We start from the raw sequence: 25,723 nt of genomic DNA on the forward strand, positions 1-25,723 counted from the left end.
GGTAGGCGCCAATGCAAGAATTCCTCCAAATTCCTGAAAAGCAACATGGTAACACCAGAATCTAGCAAACACGCAACAGGAAGACTTGAGTACCCTAACCCAGAAGAAGGAGAAGAAAACGACTTTAAATGCAACCTTATGAAAATGATGGAGACCTTTAAACAGGAAGTAAAAAGCTCCCTAAAAGAAATGAAAGAGAAGATAAACAAAAAGTTAAAAGGAATTAATAAATCCCTCAAAGATACCTAAGAAAACCAAGAAAAAGCAATCAAACAGGCAAAGCAAACAATTCAAGACTTTAAGACTGAAATGGAGGTAATAAAGAAAACACAAATTAAGGAAAAGCTGGATATGGGAAATCTCGGTAAACGAACAGGAACTACAGAGCCAACTATAATCAAAAGAATACAAGAGAAAGAAGAAAGAATCTCAGATGCTAAAGATACTATAGAGGAAATAGACTCATTGATCAAGGAAAGCATCAAATCCAGCAAATTTTTAACACAAAACATCCAGGAAATCTGGGACACCACGAAAAGACCAAACCTAAAAATTATAGGGGTAAAAGAAGGAGAAGAACTCCAGCTCAAAGGTCCAGAATATATATTCAACAAACTTATAGAAGAAAACTTTCCTAACCTAAAGAAGGATATCCCTATGAAGGTACAAGAAACTTACAGAACACCAAACAGACTGGATCAAAAACAAAAAAGTCCCCTCACCATATAATAATCAAAACACAAAACATACAGAATAAAGAAAGAATATTAAGAGCTGAAAAGGAAAAATGTCAAGTAATATATAAAGGTAAACCTATCAAAATTACACCTGACTTCTCAATGGAAACCATGAATAGATAGATGTGCTTCAGACACTAAGAGACCATGGATATAAGCCCAGACTACTATACCCAGCAAAGCTTTCTTTCACCATCGATGGAGAAAGCAAGATATTCCATGACAAAAACAGATTTAAACAACACTTATCCATAGACTCAACCTTACAGAAGTACTATAAGGAAAACCTCAACCCAAGGAAGCTGACAACACCCACAATAACACAGACATCTGATAATACTACACCAACACAACTCAAAGAAGGGAAACACACAAACACTACCACCAAAAATAACCAGAGTTAACAACCAATGGTTATTAATATGACTTAATATCAATGAACTCAGTTCACCTATAAAAAGGCACAGGTTAAGATAATGGATACAAAAACAGGATCCAGCATTCTGCTGTTTACAAGAAACACACCTCAACCTCAAAGACAAACACTACCTCAGAGTAAAGGGTTGGGGAAATTTTTCCAATCAAATGGACTTAAAAAACAAATTGATTTCAAACTAAAATCAATCAGAAGAGATGGAGAAGGACACTTTATACTCATAACAGGAAAAATTCATCAAGATGAAGTCTCAGTCCTGAATATCTATGCCCCTAATATAAATATACCCACATATGTAAAAGAAACATTACTAGAACTCAAATCACACATCAAACCCCACACACTAATAGTAGGAGATTTCAACACTCCTCTCTTGCCAATGGACAGATCAATCAGACAGAAACTTAACAGAGAAATAAGAGAACTAACAGATGTAATGAATCAAATGGACTTAACAGACATCTATAGAACATTCCACCCAAACAGGAAAGAATATACCTTCTTCTCAGCATCTCATGGAACCTTCTCAAAAATTGATCACATACTCGGTAACAAAACAAATATCTACAGATACAAAAAATTGTAGTAACGACCTGTGTCTTATCGGATCACAATGGAGTAAAGCTAGAATTTAGCAACAATACTACCCCTAGAAAGCCTACAAAATCATGGAAGCTTAACATTCAACTATTAAACCACCCCTGGGTCAAGGAAGAAATAAAGAAAAAAATTAAAGTCTTCCTTGAATTCAACGAAAATGAAGACACAACATACCCAAACCTATGGAACACTATGAAAGCAGTTTGCTAAGAGGAAAGTTCATAGCACTAAGTGCCCACATAAAAAAAATGGAGAAAGTTCACATTAGAGACTTAAAAGCACATCTGAAAGCTCTAGAAAAAAAAGAGGCAGACTCACCCAGGAGGACTAGAAGACTGGAAATAATCAAACTGAGGGCTGAAATCAACAAAATAGAAGCACAGAAAACAATTCAAAGAATCAATGAAACAAAGAGCTGGTTCTTTGAGAAAACAAGATTGACAAACCCCTATCCAGACTAATCAAAAGGTGGAGAGAGAACACCCAAATTAACAAAATCAGAAATGAAAAAGGGGACATAACAACAGATACTGAGGAAATTCAGAGAATCATTAGGTCTTACTACAAAAACATGTACTCCACAAAACTGGAAAATGTAAAAAAATTTGACAATTTTTTAGATAGATACCATATACCAAAATTAAATCAAGACCAGGTGAGCAATTTAAATAGACCTATAAGTCACGAGGAATTAGAAGCTGTCATCAAAAACTTCCCAACCTAAAAAGGCCCAGAGACGGATGGTTTTAGTGCAGAATTCTATCAGAACTCCAAGAAGAGCTTATACCTATACTGCTCAATGTGTTCTACATTATAGAAACAGAAGGGTCATTGCCAAACTCTTTTTATGAAGCTACAGTTACCATGATACCAAAACCACACAAAGACACAACCAAGAAAGAGAATTACAGACCAATCTCACTCATGAACATCAATGCAAAAATTTGCAATAAAATACTGGTAAACCGAATCCAAGAACACATCAAAAAAATCATCCATTATGGCCAAGTAGGCTTCATCCCAGAAATACAGGGCTGGTTCAATATATGAAAATCTATCATATTTTCATATATTGTAATCCATCATATAAATAAACTGAAAGAAAAAACATATGATCATTTTTTCCTTAGATGCTGAAAAAGCATTTGACAAAATTCAACACCCCTTCATGATAAAGGTATTGGAGAGATTAGGGATACAATGATGATATCTAAATATAATAAAAGCAATATAGAGTAAGCCAACAGATGACATAAAATTAAATGGAGAGAGTGCCTAGGAGTTCTACCCAGAGAGGTGAGTGGGTGCTAGCCTGGGCAGCCAGTCCAGGAAGAGAGCACAGCCCCTCCCCCCTCAGCTTCTGCGGCAGGGTCTTCCGTGATTCACCAGACCCCTCCCTGCCCCCACTGCCACTGCACTCTTGTCTCCTGGGCCCTGGGAAGGCCAGCTATTCCAGCTGCAGTGCTGAGGAGCTCTATCCAGAGAGTGCTGAGGAGTTCTATCCAGAGAGTGCAAAGGAGTTTCATCCAGAGAGGTGGAGATGGGCATACGCCAATGCAAAAATTCCTCCAACAACCTGAAAGGCAACATGACATCTCCAGAATCCAGGGAGCACGAAATGAGAAGAATTGAACACCCTACTCCAGAAGAAATAGAAGAAATCGACTCTAAGCGGATCTATTTGAAAATAATAGAGGAACTTAAATAGGAGGTGAAAATCTGTCGTAAAGAAATGGAAGATAAGTATAACAAAAAGATTGAGGAAATGAGTAAAGAAATGGAAGAGAAATATACCAAAAAGTTTGAAGAAATGAGTAAATCTGTAAATGAAATTCTGGGAAACCAAGAAAAAACAATCAAACCGGTAATGGAAACAGTTCAAGATTTGAAAACTGAAATAGAATCAATGAAGAAATCACAAACCGAGGGCCAGCTGGCTATGGAAAATCTAGGTAAACGAACAGAGACTTCAGAAACAAGCATAACCAACAGAATACAAGAGATAGAAGAAAGAATCTCAGACTCTGAGGACACCATAGAGAAATTAAACACTCTGACCAAAGAAAACAGCAAATCCAACAAATTCTCATCACAAACATTCAGGAATTGTGGGACACAATAAAAAAAACCAAATCTAAGAATACTAGGGATTGAAGAAGGAGAAAAACGGCAGATCAAAGGCCCAGAAAATATATTCAACAAAATTATAGAAGAAAACTTTCCCAATGTAAAGAACAATATTCCTATGAAGGTGCAAGAAGCATACAGAACACCAAATAGACTGGATCAGAAAAAAAAATCCCCTCGCCATATAATAATCAAAACACAAAGCATACAGATTAAAGAAAGAATATTAAGAGCTGCAAAGGAAAAAGGTCAAGTAACTTATAAAGGTAAACCTATCAGGCTTACACCGGACTTCTCTATGGAAACCATGAAAGCCAGAAGATCCTGGATAGAGGTACTGCAGAAACTAAGAGACCATGGATGCAAGCCCAGACTGCATACCCAGCCAAGCTATCGTTCACTATCAATGGAGAAAACAAAATATTCCAGGATAAAAATAAATTTAAACAATTTGTAGCCACAAATCCAGCCTTACAGAAATTAATAGAAGGAAAATCGCAACCCAAGGAATCCAACATTGCCATCACTGCCTACAATAACCCAGACATCTAGCGACCCTTCACAACCACAACTCAAAGAAGAGAAACACACAAACTCTACTACACACACACACACACACACACACACACACACACACACACACACAAAGTAATAACCGGAATCAACAACCACTGGTCATTAATATCACTTAATATTAATGGACTCAACTCACCTATAAAAAGGCAAAGACTAAGAGATTGGATACGAAAACAGGATCCAACATTCTGCTGTTTACAAGAAACACACCTCAAACACAAAGATAGACATCTACTCAGAGTAAAGGGTTGGGAAAAGGTTTTCCAAGCAAACAGACCTAAGAAACAAGCTGGTGTGGCCATTCTAATATCTAACAAAATTGACTTCAAACTAAAATCAATCAGAAGAGATGGAGATGGACATTTCATACTCTTAACAGGAACAATTCATCAGGAGGAAGTCTCAATCCTGAATATCTATGCCCCTAATATAAAAGCACCCACTTATGTAAAATAAAAACTTTTAGAACTCAAGGCAGTCATCAAACCACACACACTAATAGTAGGAGACTTCAACACACCTCTCTCACCGAAGGACAAGTCAATCAGACAGAAACCTAACAGAGAAATAAGAGAATGAATAGAGGTAATGAATCAAATGGACTTAACAGATATCTATAGAACATTCCACCCATATAGGAAAGAATATACCTTCTTGTCTGCAGCTCATGGAACCTTCTCAAAAATTGATCATATACTCGGTAACAAAGCAAACTTCCACAGATACAAAAAAATTTTAGTAACCACCTGTGTCTTGTCGGATGACCACGGTATAAAGTTAGAATTCAATAACAATTTGAACACCAGAAAGCCTACAAACGCATGGAAGTTGAACAGTCAACTGTTAAATCACCCCTGGGTCAAGGAAGAAATAAAGAAAGAAATTAAAGTCTTCCTTGAATTTAATGAAAATAAAGACACAACATACTCAAACCTATGGGACACAATGAAAGCAGTGCTAAGAGGAAAGTTCATAGCACTAAGTGCCCATTTAAAGAAAACGGAGAAAGCACATATTGGAGTCTTAACAGCACACCTGAAAACTCTGGAAAAAAGAGAAGCAGACTCTCCCAGGAGGAGTAGAAGACTGGAAATAATCAAACTGAGGGCTGAAATCAACAAAATAGAAACACAGAAAACAATCCAAAAAATCAACGAAACAAAAAGTTGGTTCTTGGAGAAAATCAACAAGATTGACAAACCCCTAGCCAAACTAATCAAAAGGCAGAGAGAGAACACTCAAATTAATAAGATCAGAAATGAAAAGGGGGACATAACAACAGACACAGAGGAAATTCAGAGAATCATTAGATCTTACTACGAAAGTTTATATGCCACAAAGTTGGAAAATGTACAAGAAATGCATTGGTTTTTAGATAAATACCGTTTACCAAAGTTAAATCAAGACCAGGTGAACAATCTAAATAGACCTGTTAGTCGCAAAGAATTAGAAGCTGTTATCAAAAACCTCCCGACCAAAAAAAGCCCAGGGCCAGATGGTTTCAATGCAGAATTCTACCAGAACTTCCAAGAAGAGCTGATGCCTATACTCCTTAAGGTATTTCACAATATAGAAACAGAAGAGTCATAGCCAAACTCTTTTTATGAAGCTACAGTTACCCTGATACCAAAACCACATAAGGACACAACCAAGAAAGAGAATTACAGGCCAATCTCACTCATGAACATTGATGCAAAAATCCTCAACAAAATCCTGGCAAACCGATTCCAAGAACACATTAGAAAAATTATCCATTATGATCAAGTAGGCTTCATTCCAGAGATTCAGGGTTGGTTCAACATAGGCAAATCTATCAATGTAATCCATCATATAAATAAACTGAAAGAAAAAACCATATGATCATTTCATTAGATGCTGAAAAAGCATTTGACAAAATCCAACATCCCTTTATGATAAAGGTGTTGAAGAGATTGGGAATACAAGGATCATACCTAAATATAATAAAAGCTATTTACAGCAAGCCAACAGCTAACATCAAACTGAACGGAGAGAAACTCAAAGCCATTCCATTGAAATCAGGAACAAGACAAGGCTGTCCACTCTCCCCATACCTCTTCAATATAGTGCTAGAAGTTCTAGCAATAGCAATACGGCAACATAAGGGGATCAAGGGGATTCAAATTGGAAAAGAAGAAGTTAAACTCTCATTATTTGCAGATGATATGATAGTATACATGAGCGACCCCAAAAACTCTACCAAAGAACTCCTACAGCTGATAAACACCTTTAGTAATGTGGCAGGATACAAGATCAACTCCAAAAAATCAGTGGCCCTCCTATACACAAAGGATAAAGAAGCAGGGAGGGAAATCAGAGAAACTTCACCTTTCACAATAGCCACAAATAGCATAAGATATCTTGGGATAACTCTGACCAAGGAAGTGAAAGATCTATTTGACAAGAACTTTAAGTCTTTGAAGAAAGAAATAGAGGAGGATACCAGAAAATGGAAAGATCTCCCTTGCTCTTGGATTGGGAGGATCAACATAGTAAAAATGGCAATTCTACCAAAAGCAATCTATAGATCCAATGCAATCCCCATCAAAATCCCATCAAACTTCTTCACAGACCTTGAGAGAACAATAATCAAGTTTATATGGAAAAACAAAAAACCCAGGATAGCCAAAACAATCTTATATAATAAAGGAACTTCTGGAGGTATAACCATCCCTGACTTCAAAATCTATTACACAGCTACAGTATTGAAAACAGCTTGGTACTGGCATAAGAACAGAGAAGTCGACCTATGGAATCGAATAGAAGACCCAGATATTAACCCACAAACCTATGAACACTTGATTTTCGACAAGGGGGCTAAAGGTATGCAATGGAAGAAGGAAAGCATCTTTAACAAATGGTGCTGGCATAACTGGATGTCAACCTGTAGAAGAATGAAAGTAGATCTATATCTATCACCATGCACAAAAATCAAGTCCAAATGGGTTAAAGACCTCAACATTAATCGGACCACTTTGAAACAGATAGAAGAGAAAGTGAGAAATAGTCTACAAGATATAGGCACAGGAGGCCACTTCCTAAGTAGAAACCCAGTAGCACAGACAATAAGAGAATCAATGAATAAATGGGACCTCCTGAAACTGAGAAGCTTCTGTAAAGCAAAGGACACTGTCATTAAGACAAAAAGGCTACCTTCTGACTGGGAGAAGATCTTCACCAACCCCTCATCAGATAAAGGCCTGATCTCCAAAATATACAAAGAACTCAAGAAACTAGACACTAAAACTCTAATTAACCCAATTGAAAAATGGGGTGCTGATCTGGACAGAGAATTCTCAACAGAAGAACTTCGAATGGCCAAAAGACACTTAAGGTCATGCTCAACATCCTTAGCGATCAGGAAAATGCAAATCAAAACAACTATGAGATACCATTTTACACCAGTCAGATTAGCTAAAGTCAAAAACACCAATGATAATCTATGCTGGAGAGGATGTGGAGAGAGGGGAACTCTCATCCATTGTTGGTGGGAATGCAAACTTGTGCAGCTACTGTGGAAATCAGTGTGGTGGTTTCTCAGGAAACTGGGAGTCAACCTCCCTCAAGACCCAACAATTTCACTCTTGGAAATGTACCCAAGAGATGCCCTATCATACCACAAAAGCATTTGTTCAACTATGTTCATAGCAGCACTATTTGTAATAGCCAGAACCTGGAAATAACCTAGGTGCCCCTCAATAGAAGAATGGTTAAAAAAGGTGTGGAACATATATACATTAGAGTTTTACTCAGTGGTAAAAAACAATGACATCTTGAATTTTGCATGCAAATGGATGGACATAGAAAACGCTTTACTGAGTGAGGTAAGCCAGACCCAAAGAGAGGAATATGGTATGTATTCACTCATAAGTGGATTCTAGCCATAATTAAAGGTCTTTGAGCCTATTATTCGTGATTCTAGAGAAGCTAAATAAGAAAGTGAACCTGAAGAAAATCATGTAGTTATCCGCCTGGAGAATGGAAATAGACGAGAGTGTCAGGTAACCTCGGGTGCATGGGGGGTTGGGGGGGTTGTTGGAAGGGGAGAGGGTTAGAGAGAAAGGAGTAGGGAAGGAATGGGGAAAGATCGGGGGACTGGTATGGGGGGGAGGGAGGAAGGATGGATATGGGATCAGGGAAGTATATATCTCAACTAAGGGAGTCATTTTAGGGTTTACAAGAGATTTGATTATAAAGGGGATCCCAGGTCCAAGGAGAGATTCCCAGATTGTTCTCTGGACAGAGGAGAGGGTGCCTGAACCGACCTTGGCCCACAACCATACTGATGAATATTTTGCATTTCACCATAGAACCCTCATCTGGCGATGGATGGAGATAGAGACAGAGACCCACATTGGAACACTGGACTTAACTACCTAGGTCCAAACGAGAAGCAGAAGGAATGAGAACGTGAGCAAAGAAGGCAAGACCAGAGGGAACCTTCATCTGACGATGGATGGCGATACAGATGGAGACCCACATTGGAACACCGGACTGAGTCCCCCAAGGTCCAAATGAGGAGCAGAAGGAGGAAAAAAATGAAAAATGAAATCAGCCCACGAGGGGTGCCATCACCCACTGAAAAAAGGGGACTGATCTAATGAGAGTTCACCAAGGCCAGTTGGACTGGGACTGAACGAGCACGTGATCCAACCAGATTCACTGAATGTGGCCGGATTCTCGGAATGTGACTGGCCCGGAGTCTTTCTGAAAAGCCATTGACAATGACACTGGGACTTGTTTCCTCTGCATATACTGGATTTTGGGGATCCAGTCTGTTTGGATACTCACCTTCCTGGACCTGGAGGGAGGGGGGAGGAACTTGAACTTCCCACAGGGCAGAAAAGCCTGACTGCTCTTTGGGATGGAGAGGAAGGAGGAGAGGGAGTGGGGGAGTGGAAGGGTGTTGGGAGGAGGGGCAGTAATGGAAACGTTTATAATTTAATGAACTTTGAATAAAAAAAATTAAATGGAGAGAAAATCAAAGCAATTCCATCTAAAATCAGAAACAAGACAAGGCTGTCCACTCTTTCCATATCTCATCAACGTATTGCTTAAAGATCTAGCAATAACAATAAGACAGCATAAAGAGATCAAGGGGATTTGAATTCGAAAGGAAGAAGTCAAACTTTCATTATTTGCAGATGATATTATAGTGTACTTAAGTGACCCCAAAAATTCTACCAGAGAACTTCTACAGCTGATAAATACCTTCAGTGATGTGGCAGGTTACAAGATCAACTCAAAAAAGAAAAAAAAAAAAAACCTCCCATACACAAAGGATAAAGAAGCTGAGAGGAAAATCAGAGAAACTTCACCTTTCACAGTAGCCACAAATAGCATAAAGTATCTTGAGGTAATACTAACCAAGGAAGTAAAAAACCTATTTGACAAGAACTTTAAGTCTTTGAAGAAAGAAATTGAAGAAGATACCAGAAAATGGAAAGCTCTCCCATGCTCTTGAATTTGTAGGATCAACATAGTAAAAATGGCAGTCCTACCAAAGGCAATCTATAGATTCAATGCAATCTCCATCAAAATCTCAACAAAATTCTTCACAGACCTTGAGAGAACAATAATCAACTTAATATGGAAAAAACAAAAAACCCGGGATAGCCAAAACAATCCCATACAAGAAAGGAACTTCCAGAGGCATTACCATACCCTGACATCAAACTCTTATACAGAGCTGCAGTAATGAAAACAGCTTGGCATTGGCATAAACAGAGACGTTGACCAATGGAATCACATTGAAGACCCAGATATCAATCCACACATCTATGAACACCTGATTTTTGACAAAGAAGCTAAAATCATACAACTGAAGAAAGAAAGCATCTTTAACAAATGGTGCTGGCATAACTGGATGTCAGCCTGTAGAAGAATGAAAATAGATCCATATCTACCACCATGCACAAAACTCAAGTCTAAATGTATTAAATACCTCAATATAAATCTGACCACACTGAACCTGATAGAAGAGAAAGTAGGAAGCAGCCTGCAATGCATGAGCACAGGAGACCACTTCCTAAGTATAACCCCAGTAGCACAGACAATAAAAGCAATAATGAATGAATGGGACCTCCTGAAACTAAGAAACTTCTGTAAAGCAAAGAACACAGTCATTAAGACAAAAAGGCAACCTACTGAATGGGAGAAGATCTTCACCAACCCTCACATCAGACAAATGACTGATCTCCAAAAGATCTCAAGATCAAAAGAACTCAAGAAACTAGACATTAAAATTCTTAAATAACCCAATTAAAAAATTGGGCACTGAACTAAACAGAGAATTTTCAACAGAAGAATTTCAAATGGCCAAAAGATACATAAGGACATGTTCAACTTTGTTAGCTATCAGGGAAATGCAAATCAAAACAACTTTGGGATATCATCTAACACCTGTCAGAATGGCTAAAATCAAAAACACCAATGATAACCTATGCTGGAGAGGATGCGGAGTAAGGGAAACACTCATCCATTGTTGGTGGGAATGCAAACTTGTACAATCACTTTGGAAATCAGTGTGGCTGTTTCTCAGAAAATTGGGAGTCAACCTACCTCAGGATCCAGCAATACCACTCTTGGGAATATGCCCAAAAGATGCCCAATCATACTACAAAAACATTTGTTCAACTATGTTCATAGCAGCATTATTTGTAATAGCCAGAACCTGGAAAAACTTAGATGCCCCTCAACGGAAGAATGGATAAAGAAAGTGTGACACATCTACACATTAGAGTACTACTCAGTTGTAAAAAACACTGACATCTTGAATTATGCACACAAATGGATGGAAGTAGAAAACAATGTACTGAGTGAGATAACACAGACCCAAAAACATGAATATGGTATGTACTCACTCATTAGTGGATTCTAGCCATAAACAAAGGGCATTGAGTCTATAGTTCGCGATCCTAGAGAAGCTAAGTATTAAGGTGAACCCAAAGAAAAACATATATAGATCCTCCTAGAAACTGGAAGCAGACATGAACCAGACAAAGTTGGGAGCATATGGACAAGGGGGTAGAGGGAAGGGGAGAGGGGAAGAAAGAGAGAGAAGGGAAGGGTTAGGGAGAACTTGAGGGAGGCGGATGGTTGTGTGGAGGAAGGATAGATATGGGAGTAGGGAAGGAGATATCTTAATTGAGGGGGCCATTTTGGGGTGGGCAAGAGGCTTGGCTCTGGAGGAGTTCAAAGAGTCCATGGGGATGACCCCACCTAGGACCCTGGGCAGTGGGGGAGAGGGTGCCTGGACTGACCCTGTCCCGTAGTCAAACTGATGACTATCTTGAATATTACCACAGAACCTTCGTCAGGCAACGGATGAAGACAGAGACAGAGACCCATATCGGAGCGCTGGAATGAGCTACCAAGGTCCAGTTGAAGAGCAGAAGTAGGGAGAATATGAGCAAGGAAATCAGGACCACAAGGGGTTGGTTCACCCACTGAGACAGTGTGCCTAAGCTAATGGGAGCTCACAAACTCCAGATGAACTGGGAATGAATTGCATGGGGTCAAACTGGACCCTCTGAATATGGTTGACAATTGAGGTACACTGAAGGGCCAATGATAATGGCACTGGGATTTGTCTCTACTGCATGTACTGGCTTTTTGGGATCCTATTCTCTTTGGATGCATACCTTCCTAAGCCTGGATGTAGAGGGGAGGGCCTTGGACTTTCCACAGGGCAGGGTGTCTTGCCCTCTCTTAGGACTGGAGTGGGGGAGAGTGTGGGGGGAAGCAGGAGGGATGTGGGAGGGGGAGGAATTGGGAGTATTGATTGGTATTATTTATAAAGTAATAAAAAAAATTCTGTGTCTTAAAAACCATTTATGTATTTTACGTGTATGAGTGTTTTTGTTGCATGCATGTACACACACCACATGCATGTGTGACACCCAGAGAAGTCAGAAGGGGAATATTTTCCTTTGTAACTGGAGTTTCGGGCAGTTGTGAACCACTATGTAGGTGCTTGGAATCTACCCTGGGTCCTCTAAGAGCAACCCGCTCTTCATCCGGATTCGTTCCTCAAGCCTTCCTGTGTCCGTCTCTGTGTTTGCGTTGCTTCTTATTTCCAGCAAATAATGGGTGCAATTGCCCTACCCTAGTCCAAGCAAGAGAAGAAAGTTGGCTTTTGTTGCTCCGTGGATGTGTAAATTCTGTACTGGGGGGTGGGGATCACAGAGAGGAGTCAAGCACATCCCACAGCAGTATAGGTGTCAAGTGGACCCCACAATAGTATAGGAGTCCAGCACACCCTACGGCAGTGTAGGATCCAGTGCACCCCATGGCAATGTAGGAGCCTAGAGCACCCCCTGCAGTGTAGGAGTCCGGAACACCCAATGGAAATGTAGGAGTCAAGCACACCCCACAGCAGTGTAAGAATGAAGTGTACCCCACAGCCGTGTAGGAGTTAAGTGCAACTCACAGCAGTGTTCACACAGCCCCGAGGGTAGAGGCTAAAAATCGCTTACCCCCTTACCTAGGCCAGAACCCAATGAGTGTTCTCTTCAATTTACAGAGAACTATAGACTGAGCTTAGAGAATCCATGAAACTGGTGCCAGGAGGGAAAGAGGATTCTACTGCAGGGGAATCACAGTAGGGCCTGGTGGATGCAGAGAGACAGTTCTCACACACCAAATAGGCATCGACACGCTTCTCCTTCCTGAAACCTTGGGAGATGTGCTGGACCCTGTTGGAAACCGAATCTGAGAGCTGAGCGTCCATCTGTGCAGGGTTATTCTGTTGGAGGTCAGCGCCACAAGAACATGGTAAAATTTGGGTTCCTTGCAAGCTTTCTTTCTCCTGAAGTTCCCTTGCCTCGCTGGCACACAGGAAGGGCAGCGGGAGCTGACAATGGCCCAAACTCTGCTGTGAGAGGGGACACCTTTCAGAGGTCTTGGGGAAAATATCTTCATAATTTGAAGCGAGTATTTATAACTTCCTTAACAGACAGCCACTGCCTGTACCCTGGGGCCGATCCCCCTAAAATGCAGAAATATGCAGAAGAGATGGAGATGATTCCTCGCTCAGGGTTCTGAGGTGAGAGAGTTTCAGGGGTGCCTGGAACTTCCTCTTTTATTTATATCTTACTTAATTTATTCTATTTTTTTTTTGAAACAAGGTCTTGCTGTGACGTCCAGCTAACCAAGAAATCACTATAAAGCACACAATGTCCTCAGACATGCAGTAATCCTCCTGCCTCAACCTCCTGGGAGCTATGAGCTTATTTACCACAATAACTGGCTATATAATATTTGAGCTGTACTATGATAAATTGTGGGAAATGATCCTCCAAGGCCCAGAATTATCCATTCAAATTTATTTTTCTTAACAAGAATCAATTACACATATAAATAGAAATTAACATTCAGAAAAGATGCATGGCTAAAGAGATGTTTGGAAACCACAGTAGGACTAAAGAGAATCACACGAATGCCACCTCAAACATCTTGGACACGCTATGAAGAGTAAAAGAAGGGGTCATTTCAAAAGGGATCACAGGGGACTGGAGAGATGGCTCGGCAACTAAAATTGTGTCCGTATAGAACCAGAGTTCTGTTCCCAGCTCCCACATTGGGCATCTCACAACACCTGTAACTCCAGCTGAAGGAGATCTGACACCCTCTTCTGGACTCCACCAGCAATACACACATGCATACACGCAGGCTTGCACCCATACACACACACACATGCACATACTCACACAAATTTTGAAATTAAGTAAAACGGAAAATGAATTGGAGTTTTTACACTGAAATACAAACAAGCCAAGCAATCACCAGCTTTTCATTCCCCCACATTGAAGGAATCAGTCCAAACGTGTGTGCAGAACTGTGGGATCTCCCGAGCCTGAATGATCAAAGCAAGACTTTCAGCAGGAGGAGAACAATCAGCATTGGTACTGTTGAGATGGATGCAGGTCGAAGGCCAGTGCTATCCGGCGTTGATGGGTTGGTTGGAACTGGAACTGATGAGTTTGTTGGAACCGGTTCTGATGGGTTGGTTGGAACCGGAACTGATGGGTTGGTTGGAAACACCAACTTACTCAAGCAGAAGGTAAGGATATTTGTGCTGTTGAGAACAGTCATCCTCCTGTTACAGGCACTTTCTGTCACACAGCCCATCCCAGACATCACTGTGGAAAAGGAATGATCACTTCCCACTACTAAGAAAAAAAAAACAAGAGTTAGTCTCCTCTCACCCGTGCCCTCCTCACCCACATCCATTGGGAAAGGAAACTGTGCTCAGAATGGTCCAGAGTTCACGACTTCTACCTCTTAACTAAGATGTGTGAGCCCTGCTCCATTCCATCCAAACAGAGGCCCAGTCTTACTGTCCTCTGGTTCTACTATCTCCTCAATATAAAAGGAACCGTATAGGGACCATTGCCTCTCAACACAAGGCTAACACTTGGGCCTCTGAATGCCCATTCACTAGGAGACATGAGCTTATTGCACAAGGAAGAAGGCCAAATGCAGGATGTCAATTGTTGGCTAAAACCCTTCTAAGGTACTTGTCTTCTCTACCCAGGCTCCCTTGAAGAAAATATTGTGTCTCCACGAAAAAAATGACATCCCTTCTTCAGGGGGCTCTCTAAGAGAATAATTATGGAACACACTGAATGCCTGTTTCTTGGGGTACACTGAGGTAGAAGCCTGTCCCACTGAGGATGGTTTCAACCGTCCTCTGTATTCTGTGACACCCCATTTTTTTATTCATCTCAACTCATCCAGACACAGGGCCCTTCCCTTGCTCTCCTCCAGACCTCTGTAAAATTCCTTCCATATGAAAATATAGCTTGTCTCCAGACCCATCAGACTCTCAGTCTGCCGCGTAACCCAGCCTAAAACACCACTAATTCCACACTACCTTTCACGTTCTTAGGAGGAGCTGCTAGCTCATCCCCATAGCATACAGTCCAGAAGAAAAACCCTACAGTTATATTTGAAGTTAATCCCTGAAACGCACCTGTTTCCCTCACAACAAATATATACTTTTCTCTTGCATAGGAAATTATAAATATTTCACTAAAATCAGTGACTTTATCAAAACCTGAGAGCTTATGGATAGGGTCTGAGTCATGACATTAATGATGGCTTCTGGAACTCAACTGACGTCACTCTGTGCACTTCTGACCAAGGTTCTATTCCAGAATATCACAGCAACACAGATGCCCAAACTTGACTCTTCCATGGGAAGCAGTTTATTCCCCCCTGCTCCCCTCAGCTCCAATCCCCTATCTCAACGCTTCTTCTGTCCCCTCTTTTCTTGGTTCAATCTGAGTTTAGAGGGACAACCCATTGTCCCCCTGCTGCCCTTGCTCTACAGGAGTAACAGTTTCTAAGATGTTCTGCCCCCATCACGCCCAACTCCTGGCAGAGGTGCCCAGGCGTTGAATCCTATGTCCCATCTGGGTTCATCTATGTGACTAACAGGGCACAAACTGAAATGGTATGTCATTTCTAAGATGAGGGCTTGAAAAATCTCTGCTCCACTAATTACCCTAGGTCTGTCTCCCATTACTTCTCCCCAAGTCTGTCTCCCATCACTTCTCCGAGGGGGAAACAAGAAGATGTGCTAGGAAAACCCTGGCAACCTACGAAGAGGCCATGGGAAGAGAAAGTGAGGCCCGCCAAATGCCAAGAATGAGCTGGGAAGCAGATTCTTTGTCTGAAAAACCACAAGACACCCTGGGCATCTGAAGGATCACAGTTTATACCAACAGCAGGACTCAGCCTGATCAGACACCCTGAGATAGTCACACAGCGATGCTGTTCTCAGTGTACAGACTTTCACTGTGTACAGACTCAGTGTACAGTTATTGCCTTTACCTGTTAGGTGTGGTGTTGGTAGTGATAAAGGACTGATATGCTGAGCCCTTAACAATATGAACTTCGCAATCCTCTAGAAAACAATCATACCTGTGCCAATAACGAAACCGCATTTTGTCTCATTTCCCGTGCATTTTAGGAGAGTTGGGAAACTCAGCTTGCCTGGCTCCACATAGTAGGCAAGACACTGAATACCATTGGCTTCTTCAGATGCCTGAGGTGCTGAATGGAGAGAAAAAGGGTTTTATCTCAAGAAACGGACAGGAAATAATAGCTGAGAATATCACTACCTAGCCCAATCCAAAACCATCTAGTTCTTTCATGATCGAAGAACAAAAAGTACAACTAAAATGCCACAGGAAGAGAGTACAAGACACAGGTATCGGAGATCCTGTGGTGATGGTTGTGGACCCATCTACACCTCTCTTCAGTCACTCGCCTGTGTACATGGCAGGAGAAAAATTCCTAGATACTGGGAAAGGAGATAATCTGCCATCTAAAACTATGCTGACAAAACGGTGAGGAATCAGTGCCAGCATCAGGATTACTTGAATATAGGAATTCAACACAAGCATGGGAAACACAACAAGATTCCATGTCCACAACAAAAACAAAGATGAGGAACTAAATAGGTGAGAAAAATATCTCAGCTGAAGGCTGGGGGGTACACATTTAAATCAATAGTCTCAGAGAAAAGAGTGAGTGCCAATCCATGGCAATCAACTGTCACTCATTCTCCCACCCAGGCAAGGGGCTTGCATCTACCCTTTCGTGTGTCCTCATGATTGTGTTTATCAGTGTTATAGCAATATAGATATTATCACTTGTTATAGCTAAATGTCCATTGGTCCCCAGCGTTGCCTATACAGCTGGTCGAACACACTGTACTCCCAGCTGCTCCAACTTTGAAGACTGAGGAAGGAGGTTTGCTTGATCCCAGTAATTCAATGCAAGCCTGGATACAGGCAGAATTCCATCTCAACAATACAAAAATCCAGGATGAGGAATAAAATAGGTGAGGAAAGTCTCTCAACTGGAGAAGCAGAGCAAAGTGTTTAAACCTAGAGATTCATTGAACCTACTTAGAAAATAGACCCAGGACCAGTTACTGCTGCCCAGTTGTCACCCAGTCTATGTATGCAACTGTGTGCACACATACTCAAGAGAGGAGCGTGTATTCAACCCAGACCCTTTACAAAGGAAAGCTTCAAGCAAAAAGGGAAGGCAAGTGTCACGGCTGCAGCCCATCAGCAGAGAGATGCACCCAGGGAAAGGCAGAAGAGCCCCAAGCAGGTGGTGGGGCACAGGCCGGAGCTGTACTCACGTGTTAAGTCACCTTCGTTGCAGTTATCAGATGTGCAGCAACGGTTCACAAAGCTAAATCTCCGTTGATCCCCCAACGTGGCTGAGAATTCCAGTTCACTACATGGGTCTTTAGAACAACCTTTTTGCTTAAACGTTTGGTTTGTAGCAGGAGCTGCAAAAAATTAAACGACTAAGTAAATTTTCCTCCGGAGTTAGTGGTAAAGAACCTGTCCCTTCATGCCCTTTGCCTTGAGTACTACGCTTCTCCAAGAGTCTCTCCATCCGAATGATCTGTTTCAGAGAAAGAACCAACAGAGGGACCATTTGTTACTAGGGAGTGACTGGTGGTAGAGTACATGCTTAAAATGTGTGATGCCCTGAGTTTGATCCCTGATAGTGTGAAAGTAAGAAGGGAGTCACACCCGAATGGTCCTCATTATGTAAAACCCAGGTCCTACAACAAGCACATGCTCCATCTACACCACCTCCCAGAACCCCAGGCCCCCAGTCTCATCCTGGAAAGGAAGCAAAGATAAACAGGAGATTGCTCAAGGTGTGAGGTTTGACTTACATGGTGTTTCAAATCTCTGTATTTGATTGAAGCAACCATTAGAGTCTAGACAATCATCTGTATCCTCAGTACATTGTTCGTTTTCACATGTATATACCATACACTGTTTACTCTCTGCAAGGAGGAAATATACATCATTTTAAGGGTAACCCAAGAGCCTTGTAGTTGATGTTTTCCTGGAGTTAAGAAGTCATAAGGGGCTAGACAGACCACTGGAGTCTCGTCTGGTTGGTTACTTCCCCAAGGTTCTTAACTGCTCACCTCCCTCTTCCCATTTTTAGGAGAAAGGAATACCATGTTTATTCTTACCCTCAGAGCTGACAACTAAGCTGGTAAAGACAAAGACTGTGAGGAGGCTGCAAGACCAGGCCATGGTGAATCCTGTGAACACTGAATGAGATGCAAGAGAGGACAATGGGGTCAGAGCTACGGGGCTCAGACCTGTCATCCAGCAACCCGCACACCCGACTGTGTTGTTTATCTATATATCCATTCATTCAGTCATTTCTTTGTTCATTCACGCATTCTTTCTGGAAGCCAAAATTAACAAACACTGGCTTTATGCTACATGTGGCCATTTGGAAGGATACAAAACTGGAAAAGATACCATATCCTCTACCAAGGCATGGGAAAGAGAAAGGGTCTTCCCAGGGAAGAAATTTCACTCTTCTTGCACGGGTGTGGAGGGCACTAGATCTCCCTCCACAGTTGACTTGGTTGAGTCAAGAATGGCTCCGTTGTGGAGCAGGTGCAGGCTTTCTATGTGGTAGAAGGTTTTGGGCCATGGTGCTCAAAAACAATCAGCCCCTCAGCTAAGGACATGGATTCATCACTTCCAAAGTCACCTTTCCCCAACCAGCTGGCCTCCCTCACCAGGCATCACAGCCCATGCTGGAAATGCTCACCAAGAAGGAGCCTGCTCTTCTGAAAGGACTGTTGAGATGGAGAGGAAGGCAGTGATCTCACCAGAGAGGGGAGGAAAGAAATACTCACTCTGTCCTCACTATCACTGACTTTTATAGCCCAGATGATTATTGCCTAGCCATTAAGGCACAGTAAAGAGTATCTTGACATGAAGCCAAGTGCACTTCCTGATCTTCTAGATAGACAAAAAGATACTGTGAGAACAGCTCTTCCTGGCCTCTGTCTGGTGGGAACAGGGAGGAGGCTATGAGGGTCCTCTGCCTCTACTGAATTACAGAAGAGGAGGAGACTGTGAGGGTCCTGGGCCTCCAATGAGCTGCAGAAGAGGAAGAGACTTGGATGGTCCTGGACCTCCACTGAATTACAGAAGAGACCCTAGGCATTTTAAAGTTGCAGCATGCTGGATCTTGGCCCCACACCATCCCCCACTTTTCCTCATTCCAGCATTTCCTCTCACAGACTCCCTTCTTCCTACCCAGAACCAGACCTTAGGACACAAAAGCTTCTCTGCTGGAGAGGAACTGGGTATGTCCCTCTACAACATATTCTTTGTCAGTCTTCCTGGTTTTATGCCAAACTCTTGCTGGCTTTTACCAGCCTACCTGATTACAAGAAGAGATAAACAAGGAGAGTCACAATTCATCTGACCTTCTGCAATTGTCCAGATCTTGATTGCATTTTTTCAACATCCAGGACTGTGTGGCAGGCATGGAGATCAGGGAGAACCCACCTAGGAACCCACTACGTTGAGTGTTGAAAAATGCTGGGGCTACCGGAAAGGGACAACATGGTTGTCCAGACTCCCTGAGGCTAGGGTGTGGACGTATGGAATGAGTCATTTTGACAGGAGCAGCTAGGGTGGGAAGGTATAGGAGGAGACATTTTGCCAGACAAAGAGATCAGCAGAGCCTTGACTGTAACTTCTACAGGGACGTGGAAGCCTAGGGGAGAGGAGAGATGAGCTTTGTCCTTGGGGATCAAGCATGTTTTCCACCATGCCCAAGAAAGAGGGAGACGGAGGCAGAACACAAATATAGCAGGGCAATGAGGACAGTGGCAGGGCATCAGTCAGTACCCTGACCTAACAAGTGACACCAGCAAGGACCACAGCAATCAAAGGTTCATATTCTTCAAGCCTTCAGATGCCTAAGATGGTGGCCCATCTGTCCAAAATATCCATTGGACTTCACATCTGGGCATTCACTCAGGCAGGCAAGGACCACTTGCTCTTCTCAGCAAACTCCCAGATTAGGATTACCCCAATAACCTGGACTCTAAATGCCCTGGCCGTCTGGCATGATCTTACATGATCACACATAGATACTCCCATTCAACCTGTTTAATGGGCTGTGGGAAGGTTTGATCTCCAGTCCATACAATGATAGCCCGTGCTATGTTGGCTGGTGCCTCAGTTTAAGCCCATGCACACCAAGGAGCCTCTCTACCTCCCAAACTGGTCCTCTTCCTACATCTAACCCAACCATCGAGGAGTGGACAACAATACCAGCATTTTCACATCTAAGCAATTTGTCTACACATGGCCAGGTCAGGAAGCATCCGCTCATCCTTCTGGAAGCTCAGGCTTTGTGTGCATTGGCTAGCAGAACACTTCAGCCAAACTTGGAGGGGGGGTGACATAATGGTGCTCACCTTTAATTCCCAGCACTCAGGATGCAGAGGCAGGCAGATCCTTGTGAATTCCAGACCCACCTGGTCTACATAAAGACTTCCAGGTCAGGCAGAGCTACATAATAAAACCTATCTTAGAGAGAGAGAGAGAGAGAGAGAGAGAGAGAGAGAGAGAGACAGAGAGACAGAGAGACAGAGAGACAGAGAGAGAGAAACTTCAACTTTCATAAAAAGATAATCATTTCTACTGGTGTTTTCTGGACTTTCGATCTCAACACTTATTCTTTGTGTAACAGCTAGGACTTCACGGACCTCAGCCCACTGTTTACAGAACTGCCGGGTCCCAGACAGTAAAGAGGGGATGTCCCACAGCCAACTCAAGTTCTGGTCTCAACTACATCCATAAAGTAGAAGAACAAATAATGCAAAATCGGCTCACATGCTTCATCTCCAGATGCTGGCACATTCTCTTCTCTTTATAGAAATATCCATTTGAGTGCCTTGCAACCTTTCCTCTACTTACGTCACCACCCTGGTATCAGGAAACAAGCAAGAGCTCTCCAGCTCTTCCTCAATTACAGGTTCTAACCCAAGGGTAATATCCTAGTTTTGAACTTTCGAACCTTCTGACCCTCCCCGATCTGTGCGCAGGGCATGGTCACCAGCCCACGGGCTTGTGTGAGTAAACTAACAGAAGACAAAGACTGAGTTAAGCTTGTTGTTAGCAACAAAACGAGTCTCCAAAATTAACACATAGAAGACAGAATCCCTGCACCTCAGAATGTAACTTTATTTAAAAGCACAATCTTTCTAGAAAGGGGTCAAGACAAGGTCATTCCTGTGGGCCCTTAATCCAACTAGAGGTCAGGACTCAACATATTTCAAGTACAGGTCATATAAAGACAGGGGAAGATGCTCACTACAGTCTAAGAACAGAGCCTCAGAGAAACCAGACTTGTGGGCCCTGGATGCCACCCTTCCAGCCTCTGGGGTCAAAGGAACTGTGTGCTGTGTGTCATCCCGCTGTGGTGCATTGTTGTGACGGTGCTTTCAGGGTCATGCTTAGGTAGACTAGAAGATGAGTAGAATAGCTTCCAAGAAACACTGGCTTTCTTAAAGAGAATTCTGGACAAGCTACAGTGTGGGATCCAGAACCACAGGCTAGCTCACAAGGTCTTATTAAATTCCTATTCTATGTCACAAACGGAGTACTCAAACATGACGATCTTTGAGAAGCTGACAGTTATGGCCTTGTCAAAGAAACTGGTCTTTTTCAAATCTGGGAGTCAACATTCTCACTCAAAGTGAGTGTGAGTCTCTAAGTCTGTGACACAAGATCTCATCATTCAAACAGCAGAACTCCTGGTGCAGTTTGTCAAAAGCTCTCACATCTGTCCTGCCTCCTCAGGAGCAACCACTGTTAGCTCTGTAAATGATGAAGGTGTTTTGAGTCATGAAATCTCGTATGTTCTTGAGAAACACACCCAAGGTTTAAGAAACTGGGATGGGAGAGGCAGGTTGCTTAGCTGAAGAAAAAAAAGTCAGACAAGTCTGTGTAGCAGCAGCCGCCGCCCTTGGGACTGCACACACCCTAGTGTGATTCACAGTCTCTAGTAGAGACCCTACTGACTTGGCAGATTCCAGCAAGGAAACGTTAAACTATCCAGACAAAGGAACTACATAGAGATGCCATCACGCCCCACTTGAATGCTAGCCATCCAAAAAACAAATAACTAATAATGATTAGCATGTGGACCAAAGGGAATCCTTCTAGAGGGTTGAGGGGAATGTAAGATAGCCTAGTCTCTAGGGAAATCAGTGTAGATCTTCCTCAAAAAACTAAAGCTAGAACTACCATATGTCCCAGCTGTGGCATTCTTGTGGGACCCAGAGGTATCTGTGCATCATGCTCACTGCAGCACTGTTCACAATGGCTAAGTCTAAGAACCAACCTAGATCTCCCAAATCAGAAGAAAGGATAAAAAGAACGTGGCCAGAACTTTCTCAGCCGTTAAGAAGAATGAAGTTATATTATCCACAAGAAAACAGATTTGCTGGAGATGATCACACTCAATGCGATAGCAGCCTCAGAAAGACAAATATCACGTATTTTCTTCATTGTGGACCAAATATTTTATAGCTAATTAAAATTGTATATGTACAACTGACATATACACGTCACGTCTCAACTGACGTGAGAGCAGAAGATAAAGTATGTAGAGGAACAAATGATCAGTGAGAGAGGGTAGTGTGGTGTGGAGGGAATGCTGAAAGATCATTACATGCTTGCATGGAAATGGCCTGATGTAAGCCTAGAACATAAGATGAAGCAGATCCAATTATTCAAACATGTTATTAGGATTAAAATGTGACACTTAGATGGGCCTCATGGCATACATCTTTAATCCAAGACGGGAGACTGAAGCAAGGGGTTGCCACAAGTGTGAGGAAAAACTACACCACATAGCCAAGTACCAGGGCTGACAGGATTTGATAACAAAACCCGATCTCAAAATAAAACTCCCTCCAAAACTGTGACAATCAGATCTGAAAAAGCCCAGTCCCTTTGACTGATCCTTAGCTGTCACTCTGGAAGAGTCTTACACAGTTTCAACCAAGACAGACATGTCCAAGAATTGGTGTTTATGGTGTAGAACTGGACTTATCGGAAGACTATGGGCTAGCCTATGGTTCTTTCATTCATGTCATTCTTTTACAGAAATACTTCTAAGAACTTTGACTTTTGTTGGCAGCTGGTCTGTTCTAGTCTCCTGGTCCATTAAAGCATGAGTTTACAAGAACTATCGTCAACAACATCATTCAAAGGGATGGCGAAATGAACAGAACTTATATCCTGTTCTGTTATATATATATCCTTATATCTCTTGATCCTGGAAGATGGAACTCTGAGATCTAGCGCTGACTGATTCTGCAACACCTTCCCAATGCCTAAAAGCTTTAGTTAAACTGAAGAACTTTAGTTTACTATGAAGCATAGCCTCAATACTATTTGAGGACTGATAATCATGTCAGCAGCAGGCTGAGCTCTACGAAGACCAGGTTAAAGAGGAAATGCTGGAGATTCCAAGTAGATACTATATGAAAGAATTGTTCCTTTGTTTGCTTTCAACTTGATTGGTTGGACTGATTGGTTGGTTAGTTTGTTGGTTGGTTTAATGCTGTTGAACACAGTTAATAGACTGTGAGCTCCCAGGTGAATGAGATGGTAGCTATGGTCCAGGACATGGGATAATGAACAGATAAATGTGGGCAGAATGTTGGAAGCTGATTGCTAGGTTAAATGGAGGATAAGAAGGCTGTGGACCAGGTTGGGAAGGTAGACAGGCTCACTGCAATGAATGGGATTAAACTGGGGTGTCATCCAGCTCCACCACTACCTAGAGTTGTGCAGACTAGAGATTCAACTTTCCCACAATCCCTTAAACAGGTGGAAGGAGAGCATCTATGTGCAAACATGTAAGAGCATTTCAGCCCACCCTAAACATTTAGGTCTAAAGCTACCGCAGTAACCTTGAACTTGTGAATTTGGATGCTGAAGTGAACTCCAGACTGAAGTTCCAAACTATATGTATTTGATGAATGGACAATTATCCAAGGCATCTGAAGGCTTGGAGAACATGAACTTCTGATGCCTGTGGTGCCACCTGATGTCATCTTCTGGGAGCCAGCAGTTGGCTTTGCAACCCCATTGCTCCTTCACATTCAGGTCCCGCCTCCGTTTCTCTATGTCTTTCTTGCCCATGGTAGACATCGTTGGAATGGCACATGCAATGGAGAGGCCTCAAAAGACTGTGTAGGGTGAAAACTCCGGTCAGCTGAGATACAGAATCTTTTCCAGGTACGTGACAGATGTTCGCCTGAGGAGCCAAAGGACAGCCAGCACATTGTCACCTGTCACATGTTCTTGATTGCAACAGCCTCACATGCTTCAGGGCATTTTCTTGTTTGACCTGTAAGAACTGAAGATTAAGTTTGTGACTTTTGAGATGATTTACATATTATCTCATTGAACCTATTTTTTATGGTGGGTACTTAGCTTTGGTGGGACCAACATAATCTTTTGTTATGTGTACTATAGGAATTTCTTACACATCTAGCGGTAAGTAACCTCTGACTGAGTTGGCATGTCTCTGAGTATGAAGAAAAGGCAAAGTCCCACTGTTTAAATTGTTAGTGCAGGTACCATCAGGCACTAGGAACTTCCTGAATCTGTAAAGCAACCAGGGAGGGAGAAGATATTACGTCATAAAGAAATAGGTTCAAAGTCAGGTGACATTGTTCACTAGACTAAGACATGTATGTCTTCTTGTAGTTCTGATTAATGTCAGTGTACAAAAGTCCCAAAGACATCCCTGGGCAAGTGTATCCTAGTCAGTGTGAGATACGACAGTGGTCACTTGTCTTGCCTATAGTCTTTCCCCATATAGGGTTTTGTTATCTGGAAGGACTCGTGGGTAGGTCACACTGGCCCTCTGAGAAGAGATAGAGACTACAGCTGGAGGGTCTGGGTTCTAACAATGAACTCTTTTATTTTTATATAAAAGTTAAATAAGGCTGGTAAGATGGTTCGTGGGATAAGAGTGCCTGTCACACAAGCCTGACCACTTGGGTTCAATCCCCAGAACCCATATGAAAAAACAGATACAGTGATTTGCATCTATATCCCCAGCACTCCGAAAGGCAAGATGGGAGACAGAGATAAGGAGTCACCCAGAGCCTCACAGGCCACCTAATGGAGTGCTCAGCATAGCCTCCACAAGAGACACCCTGGCTCAACGTGATAGAAGGGGAGAACCAGCTTCCAAAAGTTACCGCTGACTTTGTCTTTGTTGTTGTTCTACTGCTGTGAAGAGACACCATGACCAAGACAACTCTTAGAGAAGAAACATTTAACTGGAGTTGGCTTACAGTCATTTTGGCAGGAAACATGGTGGCACACAG

General features: G+C 42.2%; 1 protein-coding gene and 1 long non-coding RNA gene across 3 annotated transcripts in view; both read right to left on the reverse strand.

Moving 5' to 3' along the window:
• Positions 1-13,424, reverse strand: part of LOC148120953 (uncharacterized) — a 42,153-nt gene extending 28,729 nt beyond the window's left edge. The window contains exon 1 of the long non-coding RNA XR_015738866.1: positions 13,171-13,424. This is a non-coding gene — a long non-coding RNA (uncharacterized LOC148120953). The remainder of the gene's footprint in view (positions 1-13,170) is intronic.
• Positions 13,425-13,805: 381 nt separating this feature from the next.
• LOC148120954 (protein RoBo-1-like) lies at positions 13,806-19,895 on the reverse strand. Of its 2 annotated transcripts, none has more exons than XM_087910611.1 (6): positions 19,781-19,895; positions 18,518-18,598; positions 18,209-18,322; positions 17,657-17,809; positions 16,423-16,554; positions 13,806-14,666 (listed from the first exon to the last, which is right to left on the reverse strand). In XM_087910611.1, the coding sequence occupies exons 2-6, from the start codon at positions 18,579-18,581 to the stop codon at positions 14,359-14,361; spliced, it is 771 nt and encodes a 256-aa protein (XP_087766737.1). In that variant the 5' UTR covers positions 18,582-18,598; positions 19,781-19,895; the 3' UTR covers positions 13,806-14,358. The 2 variants fall into 2 exon arrangements, with proteins under 2 accessions (XP_087766737.1, XP_087766736.1); XM_087910610.1 differs by lacking the exon at positions 19,781-19,895 and adding an exon at positions 19,114-19,219.
• Between the last annotated feature and the right edge of the window lie 5,828 nt (positions 19,896-25,723).

The sequence above is a fragment of the Myodes glareolus genome, chromosome 9, assembly GCF_982192425.1.
Source record: "Myodes glareolus chromosome 9, mMyoGla1.1, whole genome shotgun sequence".
Taxonomy (NCBI): domain Eukaryota; kingdom Metazoa; phylum Chordata; class Mammalia; order Rodentia; family Cricetidae; genus Myodes; species Myodes glareolus.

What these genes read in the sequence shown, in the direction of transcription:
- LOC148120954 (XM_087910611.1), bottom strand. Translation starts at nt 18,581, where the DNA reads ATGGCCTGGTCTTGCAGCCTCCTCACAGTCTTTGTCTTTACCAGCTTA. An exon ending in CTTAGTTGTCAGCTCTGAGG is followed by an intron (nt 18,323 to 18,517) that starts GTAAGAATAAAC and finishes TCCTCCTTGCAG; the next exon opens with AGAGTAAACAGTGTATGGTA. An exon ending in CGGTTTCGTTATTGGCACAG is followed by an intron (nt 14,667 to 16,422) that starts GTATGATTGTTT and finishes TTTTTTTCTTAG; the next exon opens with TAGTGGGAAGTGATCATTCC.